This window comes from Polypterus senegalus, chromosome 13 (genome assembly GCF_016835505.1).
Source record: "Polypterus senegalus isolate Bchr_013 chromosome 13, ASM1683550v1, whole genome shotgun sequence".
Taxonomy (NCBI): Eukaryota; Metazoa; Chordata; class Cladistia; order Polypteriformes; family Polypteridae; genus Polypterus; species Polypterus senegalus.
The window spans coordinates 49,677,928-49,696,753 of record NC_053166.1 but is presented as its reverse complement, the minus strand read 5'-3'; the positions used below and the strand labels follow the sequence as shown (position 1 = coordinate 49,696,753).

The 18,826-nt window shown below is 37.6% G+C and overlaps 1 protein-coding gene across 2 annotated transcripts in view; it reads right to left on the bottom strand.

Moving 5' to 3' along the window:
* LOC120542793 (gamma-aminobutyric acid receptor subunit beta-2) overlaps positions 1–1,507 on the bottom strand; it is a 317,891-nt gene extending 316,384 nt beyond the window's left edge. For both annotated transcript variants that reach the window (XM_039775446.1, XM_039775447.1), the window contains exons 1-2: positions 904–1,507; positions 696–787 (exon numbers count right to left, since the gene is read on the bottom strand). In XM_039775446.1, the coding sequence (XP_039631380.1) occupies positions 696–787; positions 904–986 (175 nt within the window). In that variant the 5' untranslated portion in view covers positions 987–1,507. The remainder of the gene's footprint in view (positions 1–695; positions 788–903) is intronic.
* Positions 1,508–18,826: the final 17,319 nt, after the last annotated feature.

Below are 18,826 nucleotides of genomic sequence, written 5' to 3'. Positions count from 1 at the left end.
AATGGGCACTGTTTAGTGTAAACTGCAGGGCATTTCATATTGTACATTTTCCTTAAAATTCACTCATTGCCAACCATGTGGTCCTCTCACACCCCGCACCCTGTGCAGCCTTCCCAGTTAAACTCGGGAATGCACCCCCTTTCCCCAAGCCCCAGGATGTGGTGTAGCATGAAGTGGAAATCATGCGTGGTTTTCTATGGCCATTCAGCTGATATTTCTATTAGCTTTGAGACACGTCTTGACAATGTTTACATAATCGCACCCTTCCCTCCCCCCTCCAAATTTCACTGCATTTCTGTTAGAGTTCGAGAGAAAAAAAAATGTGCAATGACTTTATAAATTGTAACAGTGATTGTAAAGGCATGCATATTCATCAATTTAGTATGCATTTTTTCTTTTTGCATGGTATATATTAAAAGTTACAATAAACAGCTCGGGTTCTCAACCTGTAAAGGCGCCTCTGACGGGCACTGCTTAAGAAATCGGGTCAAAATCCAATTAATTCTTAAGGAATGGAGCAAGGGCTGCCACCTTGCTCGTCTCCGAGGTGGCCCGAGTGCTGCCAGTGTATCCGGAAGGTATATGTGTGTTTAACTTTGAAATCAACCCTGGCACACCATGCCATTCAAAGCCCTCCAAGCAGACACGCGTTACAGAGCTACAAATGCAAACCCCCGTTAAATGTTATTAATTACCTCCAAAATCTGGCCTCAAGCGAATGTCATATCCTTTCAACAGTCTATCCACGGTTTCTTTAACCAGTGACATATTGCTAGGGTCATTGACACTAGAGAAAGGAGAAAAATACAATTCTTAGATGCAGAGGATTCTCTAGATAATATTGTATTATGCTGAAGTGTAGGCGATCATACAAACTAAGGAACATCCACCCTGATGACTTACCTTTGCGCACAGACAACCGCCACGATTAGGAGGAACGTCCAGACCCCAAAGTAGCTCCTTTTCCTGATTCTCAACATCGCCATAGTTTTGATATGATTTAGAATTTCAGTGAAGACAGAAGATAGCCAACTTATTGTGGCCAGTGCAGTAATTCCAATGTGGGGCGCATGCGCACAATCCGCCACAACATCAAGGAGCCGCGGCTGCTGATGCTGGCGGAGGAGCAATTTCCCTACCAGAGGAAAAAAATTAAAGGGAACCCGAAGACTAAATGAAGATTTTCAGTGGTGGCAAAAACACTCAGGCAAAAGGATGTCCGGCTGATTGCAGCTGTTGCGTTTTCTGAACATGAGGATTTCGAATGGTTTATATTTCTTGTAGGATCGTAGACAGTATGGGATCGTCCTAGTGCTTGAATAACTGAATTTCTCCTGTGGAGGAGGGAGGGGGTGATGGGAGGGAAGAAGGGTCCGAATGATAGGGCTGCCTTTTTACTTTCCCTTGCTCACACCATCGAACACAAGGGGGGTAAAAGCGAAAATACAGAGACAGGACCTAGAATAGCAGATTCGTCTTTAAGTGCACATGCACATATAAAGCGCTCCAGCGTCTGCTAAGATACATGACTTTCCTTCCGTTGCCTACCCCTAAGCATCATTTAAAACTAAATTTTTACTGAAGCCGACTCGGAAATGTTCTGAACATCTTCGAGAGAAAGTATACTGTGGAGAGTGTCTGGATTTTAATTCGTGGGAAAGTCGCTATATGAAATTGAGCTTTAGCGTTTTCTAGGGTTAACACAATATTATTGTTAGGAAACAGTAACAACAATAATAGCAGTAACAGTAATCATAACGCAACCCGAAAATGAGAGATAATTGAAATATGCCTTTAAAATCTTTTCGAATGGAAGCCATAAAAACGATATTGCGCATGAAAGCCAATGAATATTCAGAGTCCAAAATTTCAAGTACTACAGTGGAGCACTGACAGAATATAAATCAGGAAGAGTGAAATACTTCGCGGAGACATTTAAAGGTGCACATTACATGTATGATTAATATGCATATGCCTTTTTGTTTTAAACAATATTTTAACGTTTATATTTTTATTGTTCCGAGACAGTTTCAGCTGACCTCCACTTACCCTACAGTTAAGATTTAAAGATCTGAGAAGTAACCTCGGGAATGACTATCATAAACTTGACCCGTTAAACTTAATGCTCCTTTTAGGCTATATATTTTTTTCTTTTTGTGAATTGAAGGTTTGCAGTGAATGGCTCATACTATGCAGTTAATGGTGCAAAGGTGGAAAAGATATATACATTTACCATAGTGACTAACATTTATCGTAAAGCAATACGTTATAACTTCACAAACCCATGCTTGAGGTTTTGCATTAAATATATTTAAATATATAAATAAATGTTGAATAATGTGGCCTCTAGGGGATATATATATATATATATATATATATATATATATATATATATATATATATATATATATATATATATATATATAAACACTGCTATCGCTCGACTACTTTAAAGCATGTGCTCATTACCATCTTTACCCTATTTTATTAAGGCGAATAACGCAATCAAAGATCCGTGCTTCCCGAACTACAGCATTGTGCATTCAGTGAAGCTTCATTACAGATGCAGTGCACTCTTTTTTCTTGTCTATCACACTGCAAGGCATGTGAGCAGCGAGGTTTCATGAGACGCTGGTAAACGATTCACATCTGAGCTCAGCAAGCAGTCGCCGAACTAAAGCGCGCTCCCGTGAAAATAATTCTAATTGGTCACATTAGGACTGTAGGGTGTTGGTGAGGCAGGAGGGGAGGAAAAGCAACGCTGCGGCACATGAACACACACTACGCGTTCTATATGTAGATAAAGCGGGTTAGAAATGTGCATGTCTATCTGTCTGTGTATCTACAGATTGATACACATTTTCTGTAGCTCGATTTATTCAGTGGGGCCATGAGAGAACAATGTATTTAAATATTAACCAAATACACATTTAGGGTGGATCTAAAAGTAGTATTATCCACCCTGTTATAGTGATCTGGACAAATTAGTATGAAATGCTGGAAGAATAAAAAGTAAACTTCAGCAGACTGATTAAACCCGTGATGCAGGCTTATCTGAGTTAACGGGTGCGGTGTTAACTATTCAAGCTTCTCTTTTAAGATTCTATTTATTTACTCTTTTTTACAAATTCCAGACAGCTTGCATTCGGTTGTTTCAGTCTACACTGATAAAATTCAGGACAATGCTCTGTTACGTGTAACTCTTATTTGCCTGGCTCTGTTAATATTACTTATTCTCACTTTTCTCTCTTGCTCATTGTTGTTCGGGTTTTTCTGTTCCTTTCTTTTTTTTTTTTTTTAATACACATTAAATGTTACAATATTCTGCATTTAACTATTTTCTTACAATTTATACTGTCAATTTACATTATTTTATTTTTTTTTCACTCTTTTTAATAAAATTAGAACACATTGTCTTCAGTGATTCTTTTTTTCCACTCGCAACATTGAAAGAGCGACTAGCTGAACAAGCAGGTACGCCTTGCGGAGAAAACCAAAGTCCTCGGACAAAGAGCACCAGAACGTTGGGGGTGACTGCAAATTACGCACAGGCAGTAACCGGTAATCTGGCAGGTCCCTGGAGCGGTGAGACTTCAGAGCTAACTAGTGCACCATGTATAATCAAGTTAACACGGACGGACTTCAAGATTAATCGGGTTATGGGTGAATGAGCAAAACAGGTCCATATCTGGAGTAGAAATGTGGATAAAAAAAGTCTCAGAAATATGATACAGCGGTAAGGACTATCATGCTTTGCTGTGACACCAGAGTCATCCATCCATTTTCCAGACAGGACTACTAGTTTAATCCATGGTCGTAGAGAGTTGGAGGGGGGAGACAAAACCAGGGGCGGGTGAACTTGATTACCAATCAACAGTTATACTCGAATATATATATATATATATATATATATATATATATATATATATATATATATATATATATATATATATATATGCGAATGCGCCCATGGTAAAATTATTTGGAATGTTGCTGTTTAACTAGCTCAGACAGAGGTGCCTCAAGATATTGATTTATTTATTTGTCCATCCTTTGAGCTTCCTGGGATATTATGTGCGTACGGCTGTTTGACTTACGGTTCTTATAGCATCTGTTGCATTCTGTAACTATAGCGAGTCGACACGATCGCTTGCTTTCTCTTTACCGAAGATAATCAAGACGATTTTTGAAAAATCTAATTAACAATTATTGGGTCCATTCTGTAGTGCACCGCACTGAATCGTGCATACTGCAGTAAACTGTCGTCCCTTTCGCCGTCCACTGTCCGGCTACGTCCATTCTACTGCAGAGGTCAAGGGCGCGCACACAATCGGCATAACGTCGTGGCAAACTTTAACTGCCATCCTCTTAATTATGCCTCGCATTCTGTAGGTACAGATGCCAACACACCAATAACAGCACATCAATCACAGAAGAACTTAATATATTAGACATTGTGTGTGAAACTTTGGCAGATTAAACAAGAAGTATTCTTACAATCCATCCATCACAATTCTCAATTAAAACAAACTAACATAAAACCACCAAAATAATGCAGCGTCACACCATCAAAGTATTTTTGTAATTACTGATTGTTTATGCCAAATATACAGCCTTATTTAAAATGTCTTAACTTTTAAAAGACGGTTAAGAGTTAAAGACATTTTAAATCATTGTTAGTCAATCAAACTTTTATCGCATGTAACATTTTTCACAGTGACTGCCTTCCAAATTTTCTACCAGAAGAATTTCTAAGAATACTGAATCCGATCAGTATCCTCTTTCCTCTCTCTTTCCTTCAGTCCTGAGTGCAGTTCCCCTTTTTACAATAATGTGCATTATACACAACCAGAAAGATCAGATGCATTTGCTTTAAATCTTTCCAGTATCAGCTTTGAATTGGTCTATTCAACAACATCACTTTATTTTTTCAAACTCAGTAGCAATCCTCAGATTAATATTCTGCACAAGAAATTTTAAGAATGCATTAGTTGCTCCATCAATCAAAATTTTAATTCCTACACAGTAATACTAGTTTTACTTTAGTACGATTAAATCTATGCACCTTTTTTTTTAATTTATAAAATGATTGTAGGGAATCTAAAAAAAAAACTTTAAAAGCTGTGGGACAGAAATTAACCCTAAGAAACAAAGATTACATCTCTGCATATCTAAAAATATTTCTCTAACTATAGCATGTTTATGTGAACACACATTTTTTTTTTCTGCCCAGTGATTAAAACAAAAGAGAGGAAGATGCTTATTCCTGTCAACAACAATGCAGAACTGCTTTCTGCTGCCCACTCATCCAGGCAAGAGCAGCTCTCATACGTGTCTAGGCATTATTTGATGTTCAACACATATGAATAAGAAACACCAGATCCACTGGGGCTGTGCGCACTCCTTCAGCCAGCTGCAGAACAGGTTTATAATACTGGAAACTATGGGGGAGGCAATGCTCAATCTAACAAATATACAGCAGATGCATTTTCTGTTTATTAGGCTTATTTTTATTGACACTTCATCTTAAACTATGCAAGGTAACTTAATGATCATCTTAACTTAATTGGGATCAGAAATATAAATTTATTACTAAAATGTGTATATGTCTTAGGTATGTTAGCTGTTTTACAATTGAAAAATAGTGCCAATAAAAATATATTTTGACAATAAAATTTCAAAAATAAACTCCAAAGAAAATGCTGCCACATTAGTTATATCTTAATAAAGTACTATGGCTCATTTAACCTATCAAACAGTTTTGTTCATGCGTGATCCACTCTTAATAACTCACTTATTAGTCACATTTAAAATGTACCCTTGCAGTTATTGAGTGAAATTATTACTTTGTTTTATCTTCATTCAGTCACAATTCCCAGGCAGTGCTGGAACCCAGGATTTCAGAGCTTTGAGTTAGCAGCACAGGCAGCTGTGCCTCTTTCACTTTAGCTGATGTAGTTCTTATACAGCACACAGGCTCTTTTAAGCCCATAATGCTGTACACCATTACAAACCCAGCCATCCCTTTTAAGAACCGTGTATCCAGTTCAAGGGAACCACTGCTCATTCTAGCATAATTTCCAGAAAAAACTACTAGATTTGGCCCTAATGTTTAGTTATATGCATTAAAAATATTATTGTTGGAACCTGTCATTTTATCTTTTTTTCCTTTCCAATTTGAAGTCATGGAGAAATTGAGTGTTTTCCAAAAGCACTGAGTGCAGCGTAAGAAAAATACTGTTACTGCAATGTAATCTATCTATCTATCTATCTATCTATCTATCTATCTATCTATCTATCTATCTATCTATCTATCTATCTATCTATCTATCTATCTATCGGTCGGTTGGTTGGTGGGTGGGTCTGTCAGTCGGTCCTTCCGTCTAAATAGATAGATAGATAGATATTATTAAATTGGTCTTCAAGGTGACAAAGAACATAATGTATTATCCTACCTCCAGAGCTATGTGCTCCATTTACTGCACATTCCCATAAATTCCTTTTTGGACTTGTGTGCTGACTAGTGGTCAACATTTGTTGCCACTCCTGGGATTTCTTCCTGGACCCCCTATGCATCCTCTGGCATGTATGCATGTCATTTTGCCCATCCTCCAGCAAACATTTGGCAATTGGACATCTACTCACAAATATATATTTTCAGAATATTTGAACACATATTACTTCTATAATTTATCTAAATGCCAAGGAATTAATCTATATTAAAGAGTAAAAGTAAAATTGTTGTACAGATGCTAAACTTTGGTTCCTAAAGTTGTGAGGCAAAACATTAACTACTGCACCACTGTGCCACCACTAAAGTTTCGTGATTATTTTTTCACATTATGATTACCATATTTACTATGTACAGTACATATCTGTGGGGGATGTTCAATAATGGAACAAAGGTCATTTAAAGGGAGAATCAAAGTTCTGCTATGTCATTGATCATAAATAAAGTATGGTATACAGTACTGCATGTAGTTTGGGCAAGATCAGGCACTTGCCCAAAGTATGAAGCATTCATTTCAAATGTTTGCACCTCCACACAAATTCAGACTCTGGGTTTTCTTTATTCATCTAGAACCACCCACTGCCACTCATCACAAATGTTCTCCAACTCAATGCAAAAAACATGCCATTGGTGGAAGCTCCAAACCTCAGCCTGGTTGGCTCTGTGTTGAGTTTCCAAGAGCAATCCCCATAGGTACTTCAAAAAGTGAACTCCTTTGACCCTTAGTATAGCTGTCCTAGTCTGTGTTTGAGTTTGTGGCCTAATTAAAACTGTAAAGCCAATCAAGAAGAAAATAAGCATTCACAGCAAATGTAAAAAATCTTGGTGTAGAAAAACCAGAAAATGTAGAGTCGTAGATGGCAAGATCCTATCCTGGTGCTGGCTTTTGTCACATGACATTCGCCAGCCCTGTAAGGAAGTTCCTATTCTAAATATCATGACATTTGGATGGGACCATTTAATTGTCTCTAATTATGCTAACACATACTCACTTATGAGTGTGTGTTTAGACCATAGCTTTCATGATCATATAAAAAATAACTCCAGAAACACTATGGCCCCCAACAAGGTGGTTTTTGGATCAGACAAGAATAAAAGAAAGAAGGAAAAACTTGATTAAAAAATTAATGGGCAGAAATTTGGACTTCTTGGTTGAAAGGCAAGTACAGTAACCATCACTCCACCAGCTGCAGAATGCTGTTCCAAGGTCGATAGATCTTCTGTAGTATTTAATGCCACTCATAATCGTACTCAGCCACCGACTGCCCCTTTGGGGGTGCAAAGCCAAAGGCTCTATGTCAGAAATGTCACTTCTGGCAAGATGTACCTGTGCTACAAATTTCAGTTCTGCACAGAAAACTATACATAAAACATACAAAAACAAACATACTGTATTATACAGATAAATAGATAATAATTTTAATTATTGTGTACAAGATCCTATCCCGGTGCTTCCCTTTGTCACATGACATTAGCCAGCAATGTAAAGAAGTTCCTGCTCTTAATATCATGACACTCACACTTGGATGGGACCATTTAATGGTCCCTAATTATGCAAACACACACTCACTTTTGGTGTATGGGAGGATGACGTGAGTATCTAATGCCAACCCATGTAAATAAGGGTAGAATGTGCAAAGTGCACATTGAAAGTGACTGGGTGTGGAGTTCTATGCTACTCTGAAAAGTAAAAGCAAGAACTTAAACAATAAAAATGTACTGCTAATATTATAAGTGGATGGCGTTATAACTTTGTATCAAGTTGTAATTTATTTAATTGCCTTGTACCAAGGCTTAACTGACATCAACATTCTCTCTTGGTTTCAGCCAGAGAATAAGGGAGTATAAATGTATGGACTGCACAGGCGACAGCCGTTTTGAAAGAAAATTGAATCAGGATAAAAGAAAAAGTATAAACTTACTGAGGTCAACTACTAGCCCAGGACATCAAGAATCTATAACACAAATCAATGCGTAAAACCAAAATTGTAGTCAGGGGGATTAGCAAATAAATTAAAAACCAGGATATACAAGAAAAGTGAGCCAAAATATGATGCTGAAAGACGTGGTGGAACAGACAAAAAAAGATTTTGTAACCAGGGTTGAAAATGAATCATAAAAATAACATGAGAGTCTTTTTAGGTTGAATCCAAATAAACTTGGACAAGCCAGGAAGTGCATGACATTAACGGTTTATATCAGGTCGGTAATGACATCACATGTTCTTAAAAATAATGGTTCTTTAATGACATTTTATGGTTCTTTTAAGGGTTGCGTGGTTCCTCATAGAACTATTGCTTGACAAAGCACCAATTCATTGTGGGAATGGTTCATTGCATATGCAGTTGGTTATTTGTGTTTTCCCATATATGCAGGGAAAAAAAATGTAATCTCAAATGTGTGGTAGGCTACCTAGCAGGACACTAATAGATCAGGAAAACCTGTACGTATGCAGCAAGAGCTGAGGTGGGCTGGCGCCCTGCATGGGGTTTGTTTCCTGCCTTGCGCCCTGTGTTGGCTGGGATTGGCTCCAGCAGACCACCGTGACCCTCTAGTTAGGATATGGCGGGTTGGATAATGGATGGATGCAGCAAGAGTCCTCTTAAAATCAGGACCCATTGATACTTCACAAAGTTGTTACCATCTAGTCGTGGTTATTTACTGTACAGAGTCTGTTACAGATACAAATAAAGGTTCTTTCTGGAACCTTCATGTGGGTGGATCTTTTGGAAACTAAAAACGGTTCTCCTATGGCATTACTCTGAAGACCTGCTCTGGCAGCTCACATCACACATGTCCAGCTGTCCTGCCTAAAAACAGTAAGCAACCATCAAAATAACTAATTCAAAATGGTGTTGCAGAAAAACACAATTTTAATATAATGATTTCAAAAATGCATTCAGTTGAAAAACAATTGTGACCACAGGATTCCTTGACTGCTAAAACATCCATAACATAGATTGAATTGTTTTTTGAACTCAAGGAAAACGTTTGAAATGAAATAAAGTGCAAAAATTCAAATCAAGAAAATAAGACTGCACCGATTTAAAAAACTACACCTGGAATTTTATACTGAACACGTCAACTCAAATGAAAGATATAGGTACTAATTTCAATAAGAAAGTCAAAATCATCCAAACTTAAAGGTGAATCTGTCTGTAAAACTTTTTAAACTGCTACCATTTTATAATTTTTTAGGGCCAAGAGGAAGGAAAACTAACTATTAAACAAATTTGCAACGAAATTAGGTGTTTCATTCCATAAAAAATCTTAGTAAAACAAATGGTGTTTAGCTTTCTATGAAATCTGTGCCCTTGACACAAGAAGTAAAAAGTGTTTATTTCCTGCCTGGAATCATTAAGAATCAAGAAACAGGAAAGGGTAATTGCAAGATAACAGTGGCAAGGTGGTGAGCAAGCAGCTTTCCATGCAGTTATCCTGTAGTGTGTCTTCAAGTGGAAAACATTCAGCATGTCACAATTTTAAAAAAACACGCTACACCTCCATGCTGATGTGAATGAGACACGTGTAGAGAATTCATTTTACTGGTGTGCAGGCAATTATCTAAAAATAATTTAATAATAATGAATACAATGTGTCTTTAGGGAGCAATATTCCTTGTTTTCTACCCTAAAAAAACCTTTAAAATGTCCCAAAAACTCGATTTAGTTCGTTATGTATTTTGCAATTGTGAAGTCACCAATGAAACACGTTTTAGTGCCTGTTTCATTAAAGTGTATGTGAATGAAAACTTTGATGTTTCACTCATCACTACCCACCATCATTTAACCTCAAACTATTCATAAATGAAAAAATTACTTTTATATTTGCGTGTATTTCCTGCAAGCTCTTTTCAAATGAAATGATGACTTCCCTTTAGTAGCTACTCCTTGAACACACAGTTTTGGGAATTTCCAGTGGTCCTCTGTTGAACCAGACCTCCCATTTCAGCTAAGTCTCTAAACTGACCAATATATAAGAAGTTTAAACTGCCAGAACAGACCCTAGCTTCCATTATCATATAATAAATAATAACTCCAGTAACACTATGGCCCCCAACGGGGTGGTTTTGGGCCCAGACAAAATAAGTGAAGGAAATACTGTAAAAAAGTAATGGGCAGAATTTCGGCTTCTTGGTTGAAAGGCAAGTACAGTAACCATCATACCACTATCACAAGCTGCAGAATGCTGTTCCAAAGTCGATAGATCCTACTGTAGTATTTAATGTCACTCATAATCATACTCGGCCTCAGCCTCCGACTGCCCCTTTGGGGGTGCAAAGCCAAAGGCTCTAAGTCAAAAATGTGACTTCTGGCAAGATGTACCTGTGCTCCAAATTTCAATTCACAATGCACAGAAAACTACACATAAAACATACAAAAAACAAAGACACTGTATTTTACAGATAAATACTGTAGATAATAATTTTAATTATTGTGTGCCCAGAATTTGCCAAGGGATGTGAAGCTGGTTAAAATAATTATTTATTAATTTTCTGTACCCACTTTGTTTGCGGGTGTCCGAGAACATACCTGGACAATCTATTAGCATTGCACACTATAACACACACCTCAGTCACATATACACAGTGTGAGGAGAAGTGAAACAGTACAGGATAAAGTATTGGGGCCCTCAAATAGATCCCATTTAATAGCAACAATGCAAATTAAAGTTACGTCAAAAAACAAAAGAGCTGAATGCCAAAATGTTCATTGATTGTCTCTGATCACTTTTGAGTGCTACAAAGGCCAGTCTTTTGAATGTACAGTGTGATAGAAACACATACCAGACATCATGAAAAGGTTTGGGTACAGCCATCCATATAATGTCCCTGGCTGCAAAAGGCTTTTTGAAAAGGACAGAGTTATTCACAAGTCTGAGTCCAAAACAGAACTGATTCATTGGGGGTAAGATGGTGGCTTTAAAGGCCCGTATAGGAAGTGTCGTCATCAGAAGGGGCGGAACCGGAAGTGCCATCTTCTTGGCAGGAAGTGGCATCATCTAAGGGCCTGGGACCAGAAGTGATGTCATCGAAGGGTCATGAACCGGAAGTGAGGTCTTTGGAGGCACTGGAACCTGGCAGAATTTCTCAGAAAAAGGTCTGCAGGAAACTGAGAAAGACAGTTAGTGCACCCCACCGCCCCCTGGTCGGATGTGGTATTACCATTACTTAAGCCCTTTAGCTGCCTCCTACTCGCACGTGTCTGACAACGGCGATTTCCAGTCGGGTGAGAGAAAACCAGAAACACTTGGGCTGGAAGAGTAAAAGAGGTTAGTAGCTCTTTCTCACTCCTATCTGTCCCCCTGTTAATCTCATGAGCTGATTCTTCCACACGTGAAATAGGAGTCAACTTAGAGGTACCAATCAACATTGCACATACATGTGAGATATGTGCAATGAAAACCAAAGCAAGTGGTGAAAAAATCCACGCAAACACAGGAAGAATGCGCAAACTCCATTCTGATGGTACTATCTACCATGTTGCCAATAGTTAAAAAATACAGTATGATATTTTAATCAGTTAATGAAGGGACAATATAGCAAAACATAGCAAAACAAACAATTATCTCTCTACAGACCTAGAAGAATAAAATGCAATTTTTCACCAGTCTTTTACTCCATAAGAAATCTGAAGTGGTCTTTTAAAAATGCTTCTCTTTTTCAGAGGGTAAAACTCTTGAGAAAAGCTTGGAAAATAACTCAAGGCTTGCAGAAAAACAGCCTTTATACCCTTCATGATTCTTTTGGAACAAACATGGAAATCATCTCCATCTTTTATTGTCAGTAAATGTATGAAATTCAAATGATCATTAAGGAAAGAACTGTCAAAGTACACCCAGGTAATAAGCCATGGATCACCCACAATATGCTGTAAATGGACTGCTATTGGAAAAACAACCAACTCTTCTGGAAAATGAGGTGAATGAGGTACTGTAGAAGAAAATTGTCATTCATAGCAAAGGGTTAACAGGTAAATTAAAGTAAAATTATCTATGGTAAAAAAAATCAAGGTAGTTTAATATTAACAATCCAAAGCAGGTTTGGAAATGTCTGAAAATGATCGCAGGATTGGGTTCTAAAACAATGTGTGAACTTTAAAACAGACAGAGACCACAAGGCCTTAGCTGATGAACTAAACAGCTTTTTAAAAAGATGTGTATCCAATGATTTTAGTTAACATAATACATAAGTAAGGGAGGTGCTTTGTAAAAATGCCAGAAATATTGCTTAGAGGAAGTGAAGAAATCTTAGCAGCAGGTCAGAATCAACAGGGCAGTGGGGCCAGATGGCATATCAGGATGGCTCCTTAAGTCCTTTTTCAAGCAGGCCTCTCCAGTTTTTCTTTTTAACTGGTCTCTGCAATGTAGTATTGTATTTTAGCTGGGGAAACAATCAATCATCACCCCAATTCCCAAGGTTTCCGGGCAAAGTGGTCTGATTGACTATAAGTCAGTGGCGCTCACTTTCATTTGAATGAGATTCTTTTGAACATTTATTGAGAAACACTTTAATGATTCAGACCATTCAAGATAATCTCCTATGTGCTTATTGCACAAATCGTAGTGCAAAAGATGCTCTACAGGTTTCCGAACATCATAATTACTCTTTTATTGGTAAGTCTGGTTCATATTTCACAGAACTATTTCTGTATATGTCTAGGGCAAACAATACCATTCAACCATCTATACCAACTGAGAAATTTAACAGTATTAAAGTTGACTCCTTTATTTTCTGTATGGCTTCAGGACTTACTTTTAAATCATTCACAAAGTTCATGACACTTTTTGAAATGTCATTCTTTAAAATACAGGAGCTCATCAAAGCTGTCTCCTTTACTAGATACACTCTATATTAGTGACCCGACACATAACAGTGACTACTGATCCATTATGAATTATGATGATGACACCATGGTGGTAAGACACATATCTGGGGAGAATGAAAGCCATTATTTCAACCAAGTGAACTGTTTAGTAAATCAGTGCAGTTAGAACTATCTTCTCTGAATGTCTTAAAGGCTAAAGAAATATTTGACTTTAAAAGGAAGAAATCTGAAAGGTAATCCCACATTGTTTTGAGGTAGGAGGTAGACATAGTGACTACTATGAGTTAATTAGGAACTCATTAAGATAATAGTCCAAATTGCAATATTAATAGAAAAATCTATTCTAAATGTAATCAGTACTTATTTCTCTTCCATAAACTCAACTCATGGTTACTGGAGGAGAGCTGACTAAGGTTGCTTCTGCATAGTGTTTACGATATCCACCCAAGCCCCACAGACCTGGTAATCTGGGGGCTGAAGAAGGTCCAAGCTGTGCATTGTGTGGGAGGTCAGCCAGCCTGGAGAACATGTGATCATCATGCAGGATAGCACTGGTAGAGGGGAGATATCACTGGAGGCATGATAGGGTGCTGGCATCACTGACAGGACTCCTGGAAGTGGCACTTCGGAGATTCATTAAAATTCATAGAGAATTGAGGCTTATCAAGTTTATGAGGCATGGACAGAAGGCCCCTAACACCAGTGAGACTAGCTTGCTAGGGATGGCCATAGATTGGGAAGTGACAGCAGATACCTAGTTTTCCAGGACAATCACTATGGAGGACACTGAAGACCCTGGGCATTAGAGGGAATCAGGATAGTATATGTAGTCACAATAGGACAAGAGGCAGAGAGAGCTTTACAATAGTTGTAGTCTAAGAGAGATTAGCATTGAATTAGCCACCTAACCAACCCAACCGGTGCATCCTTCATCTAATCTAATGAAGAAGGGAATCACCTGAGGATGAGGCAGGGAGCAGTTATATAATCCAGCTGTATGTAAAGAAGACTATTTAAAATCAACAGGAACCTAATGTTGTCTTTATATTGGAGTGTGATCCAGTCTATCATCACTTACAGTTGTATTACCTAGTTTATTAATGTGTGAAAACAAAATTTGAAAAGGTTCCAGCAGGTTATCAAACATGCCACTAAAATTATTGGACCTGATTAGGTAAGTGTGTGTTATAGAATGATGGTGAAGAACCTGGAAATCATCTCAGCTGATGACAGACACACATTACATTTGGAACTTAACTTCAGTAAATCAGGAAGAACATTTGCTTTAAAGACACACACACTGCCCAGAAATTCCTTCTGCCACATCACCATAAGGCTTTTTAATAAAGAATATGATAGATAATAAAAGGGGTGTAGGTTTTCGTATTTATAGTGTAACTGTTCTACGTAAAAACTTGCTATCAGACTGTCAGAAGTAGCCAGCCAGCAAAGTATTTGTTCGTTAAATTATGTACATATTCCAGAAATTTAATATGGTAAGTTTTAATCTTGTTGTCTCTCTATTTTTGGATGCAGCCATGAAATCAAATTTTATATTTTTTGTGTAAACATCACTAAATAAAAACCCTTGAATAATCAGTGATAGCACTATGCTAATTAACTAAAGCTACTATTGGCTCTTGAACATTTTCTCCAGTGTATAAGCTCTTGCAGTGTCACATACAACAGCCATCAAAATTCCATTGAAGATAAATCTAATGTGAAGTCTGAATGAATACCATCATTGGAATTTTGTGAAGTGCAATGGGCAAAGAGATTCAGGCGGACGGTAGCCTTAAAAATGACGGACCCGTAAATGTCATGTTGAGTTGTTGAAGCAACCCAATACGATAGATGTGATGTGATGCGATTTGAAGGGAGGGTAGCTTGATGTAAAGACCACATGTGAAAGTTTATTTTTACATCTCAAAGGTTCTGAGTTCATGGAGTTTTGTTTTGTAGGCCTGTAACTGCACTGTTGGGGTTTGTGTTAAAAGTTATGGTCTTTGTGTAGTGAGTGAGAAGGCTAAGGTCAGGTGTAAAGTAGGAGTGACTGAAATTTGTAGATACAATGGGGTATCTAAAGTTTACCCACCTATACTGAAATGTTAAATTTTGTTGATATAAAGGCTGCAATCAAGGTAGAACAGGCCAGACCTTCCATAATTATATTTAACCAACTTCATTTAATTGACTAAAACAAAGAGATCCAATTCAAGGAAACATAATTACAAATAAAAAGATTACTAATGTCTTACTCTGGCATAAAAGAGTGCAGAATCAGCCTTTGCTTTGACTATACCACTAACTCTGCTATATGTCTCCATCATCTTAGCACCCCAGGATTTTACAGTTTTATTCCACTCTTTTCAAAACTGCTCAGCCTCATTCAAATTTTGATGTGGCACTTTCTCTATGTGAATGTATGTATTTTCAATAGGAATGACATCTGGGCTCTGCTTACGCATTTTTAAGCCACTACTTGGTTAAGTTAATTGAGATCACTGTAGTACTGAATGGTACAATTCGTCTTTAACTTCAGTTCTTTGGCAGAGGGCTGCAGGTTTTATTCCAGTGAATGTCTGATGCTAGGAACTGTCCATTTTTCACCTATATCCTGACCAGAGACTCAATCACTTCTAAAAAGAAGAAGCTCCATAGTGTAATGCTGCTACACTATGCTTAGCAGAATGTAGTGCTATGTTCCTTGGCCGATAACATGTGTTGCCATTACACTTAATAAATCTTTTTGAAATAATGGCAAAAACAGCTATCTGGGTGGTAGAGCAGCACAATGATCATTGCTGCTACGTCCCAAATACATTGTCTTTGAACCTATGCCTGGAATTTGCACAGTTTTTCTGGATTATTGAGAGTTCAGTTTTTCTCTTGTTTCCACAAAGATGTGCCAATTAAGTTAATTGTCCAAACTGGCTCTTATGTGGTTGCGTGTGCATGAGTAGGTCATACTATTGACTGGTGCTCTAGCCATGGCTGTTTCCTGCCTGTTAACCAAAACGGACTGAATAGACTGTAATGTCCATGACTGTGAAATGGAAAGTATGATAAGTTCTCATCAGACCATAAGATGTTTTCCTGCATGGTTCTAGAAGAGTGATTGTATCTTCTTGCATATTTTTTATTTTATGAGAAATGCTTTCTATTTCTAGCCCTTACAGAACAGCTCAGACTTTCTAAGAAAATTAAACAACTATTATCATACACTGATAATTTCTGTATTATCAATTTCTATTATTTATTTACTGTATTTATTATATTACATCTATTGACTATATTTATGTATCTAGATTGCAAATACCATACATTGCATCAATGTTCATATTGCTTACTACACATCAATATTGCTGCTACGTCTTTGTCTTGTCTCTGTACAATGTCTTGTCTTGTTTGTGTTTTAATTTTAAATTTTAACTTTAATTTTAATTCTATTTTTAATTTATTATTTGCACTTCATGTTGTTACACTGTGGACTCTGAGCTTCACAATTTCGTCGATCTGTATACTTGTATATGGTTGAGATGACAATAAAGTTCGCTTTGACTTTGACAAATGCAGAGAGTAGTTAGTTACTGGCATAAATTCTTACAGCTCCTTTAAGGCTGCCATTGGCCTCCTGAATGTCTCCTATAACTTTATTCTTGATTGGTCATCAGGACAATTATATCTTTGCCATGTCTTAGTGGTGACATATTTCCTAACAATAGTCTTCTCCTTGTCTGCCTATCCTGATAGATATATAGGGCTGCTCCTAATAACTTTGGCTGATGTTATAACACAACATTCTTCAACTCACTTAATTCAGTTCAGGGTCACAAAGGTCTGGAGCCAGCCGCAGCACAAGGCAGAAATCAACTCTGGACATCACAGGGTCTATTCATGGACAGTCCCCACAAGTTCAGTTTACGATTTACCTAACCTACACATCTCTGGGGCTATGTGAGTACACTACAGCACACAAAGGAAAGTCCATGCATATACCTGAAGAAAGTGCAGACTATACACAGACAGCAACCTGCCATGAGATTTGAAATGAGGATGCAGGATTTGTAATGCAGCAGTGTTAATCATCTTCAGCCAATGTCAAGAGAGAGCAAAGTGCATGTGCAATCTGGAAAGTGCTCAGTTAAATGTGAACACAGCTATGGTCTATCATATATAAAGGGTTTTAAACATTTTTCATCATTTTTTTTCAAATATTGTTAGGTACAACATCTTATTAGATGTGAAAACATATTTGACCCCATTTATTTTCATTTCAGCCTTAACAGCAACAGAAGCATTGAGGAGATCTACAGCATATGTACATTTCAATTAGAAAGCAGTAAAAATGTTTTTTTCATTTCACAATATTTGCTTCTTTTACTTTATTTATTTATTTTTGGGCACAGATATTTTCTCCTGACATAGTAGACACTGTGAATGTAGATATTCAGACTACCATCAACAGCACACAGTAGGCTTCAGCTGCATATGATCCCCATTTGGTTTTAGTAAGCTTAAATAAATAAATAGAATAAATAGATAAAAGGAATAAATAAAAGGATGCAGTGCTATTTGGAGAATTAACATTTTTAGCATGTTCATTAACTTGATGGCTATGTAATAATTCTAAAGACAAGTATGTTTCCAAATGGTCCTCTTAATCCATGCAAGGTTTTCATACTTAATGTGTTGTATCTATATGATCAATCCATTCAGTATTGAAATCCTTAATCTATTTTAGGGTCACAATTGGTGGAACCTATTTTATTAACATCCACCACAGTGTAAGAATCAACCTTGGCTAGTGGGCCAGTCTATGGAAGGGCTCACTCACTAAAATGGGCTCATTTCAGAGTTAAAAACATGTCTAAATCATATGTCTTTTAACAGTCTTATTGAAACTGAAAAGTCTTTTCACATGACATACTCTTTTGAATCTTATAAATAAACGTCTACACGTGGAAGTGTGTGTGTCTGTCTGTCCAGGCCAGAAGTGCGAGGTTACTGCATGAAGCTCAAAGACCCGGCAAGGCGGCCCCAAGTTAACGAGTCGAAAGAAGAAAGAAGTACAAGGCTACAGCTTGAAGCTGAAAGAAAGGCAAGCACATCAACAAAATGAAACCTCTGAGGAGAGAGAAACTCGCTTAGCCGCTGATAGGCAAGGTGGGGTGGGTAGTTCTTTTTTTTTTCCCACACTTTGCTCTTGAGCGAGAGTAGGGAGCTGGTTGAGGAGACCCTGGAGAGGTGGAGATATGCTCTAGAGAGGAGAGGAATGAAGGTCAGTAGGAACAAGACAGAGTACATGTGTGTAAATGAGAGGGAGGTTAGTGGATTGGTGAGGATCCAAGGAGTAGAGTTGGCAAAGGTGGATGAGTTTACATACTTGGGAGGGATCAACAGTACAGAGTAAAGTGGGTTGTTGAAGAGAAGTGAAAAAGAGAGTAGGCAGAGTGGAATGGGTGGAGAAGAGTGTCAGGAGTAATTT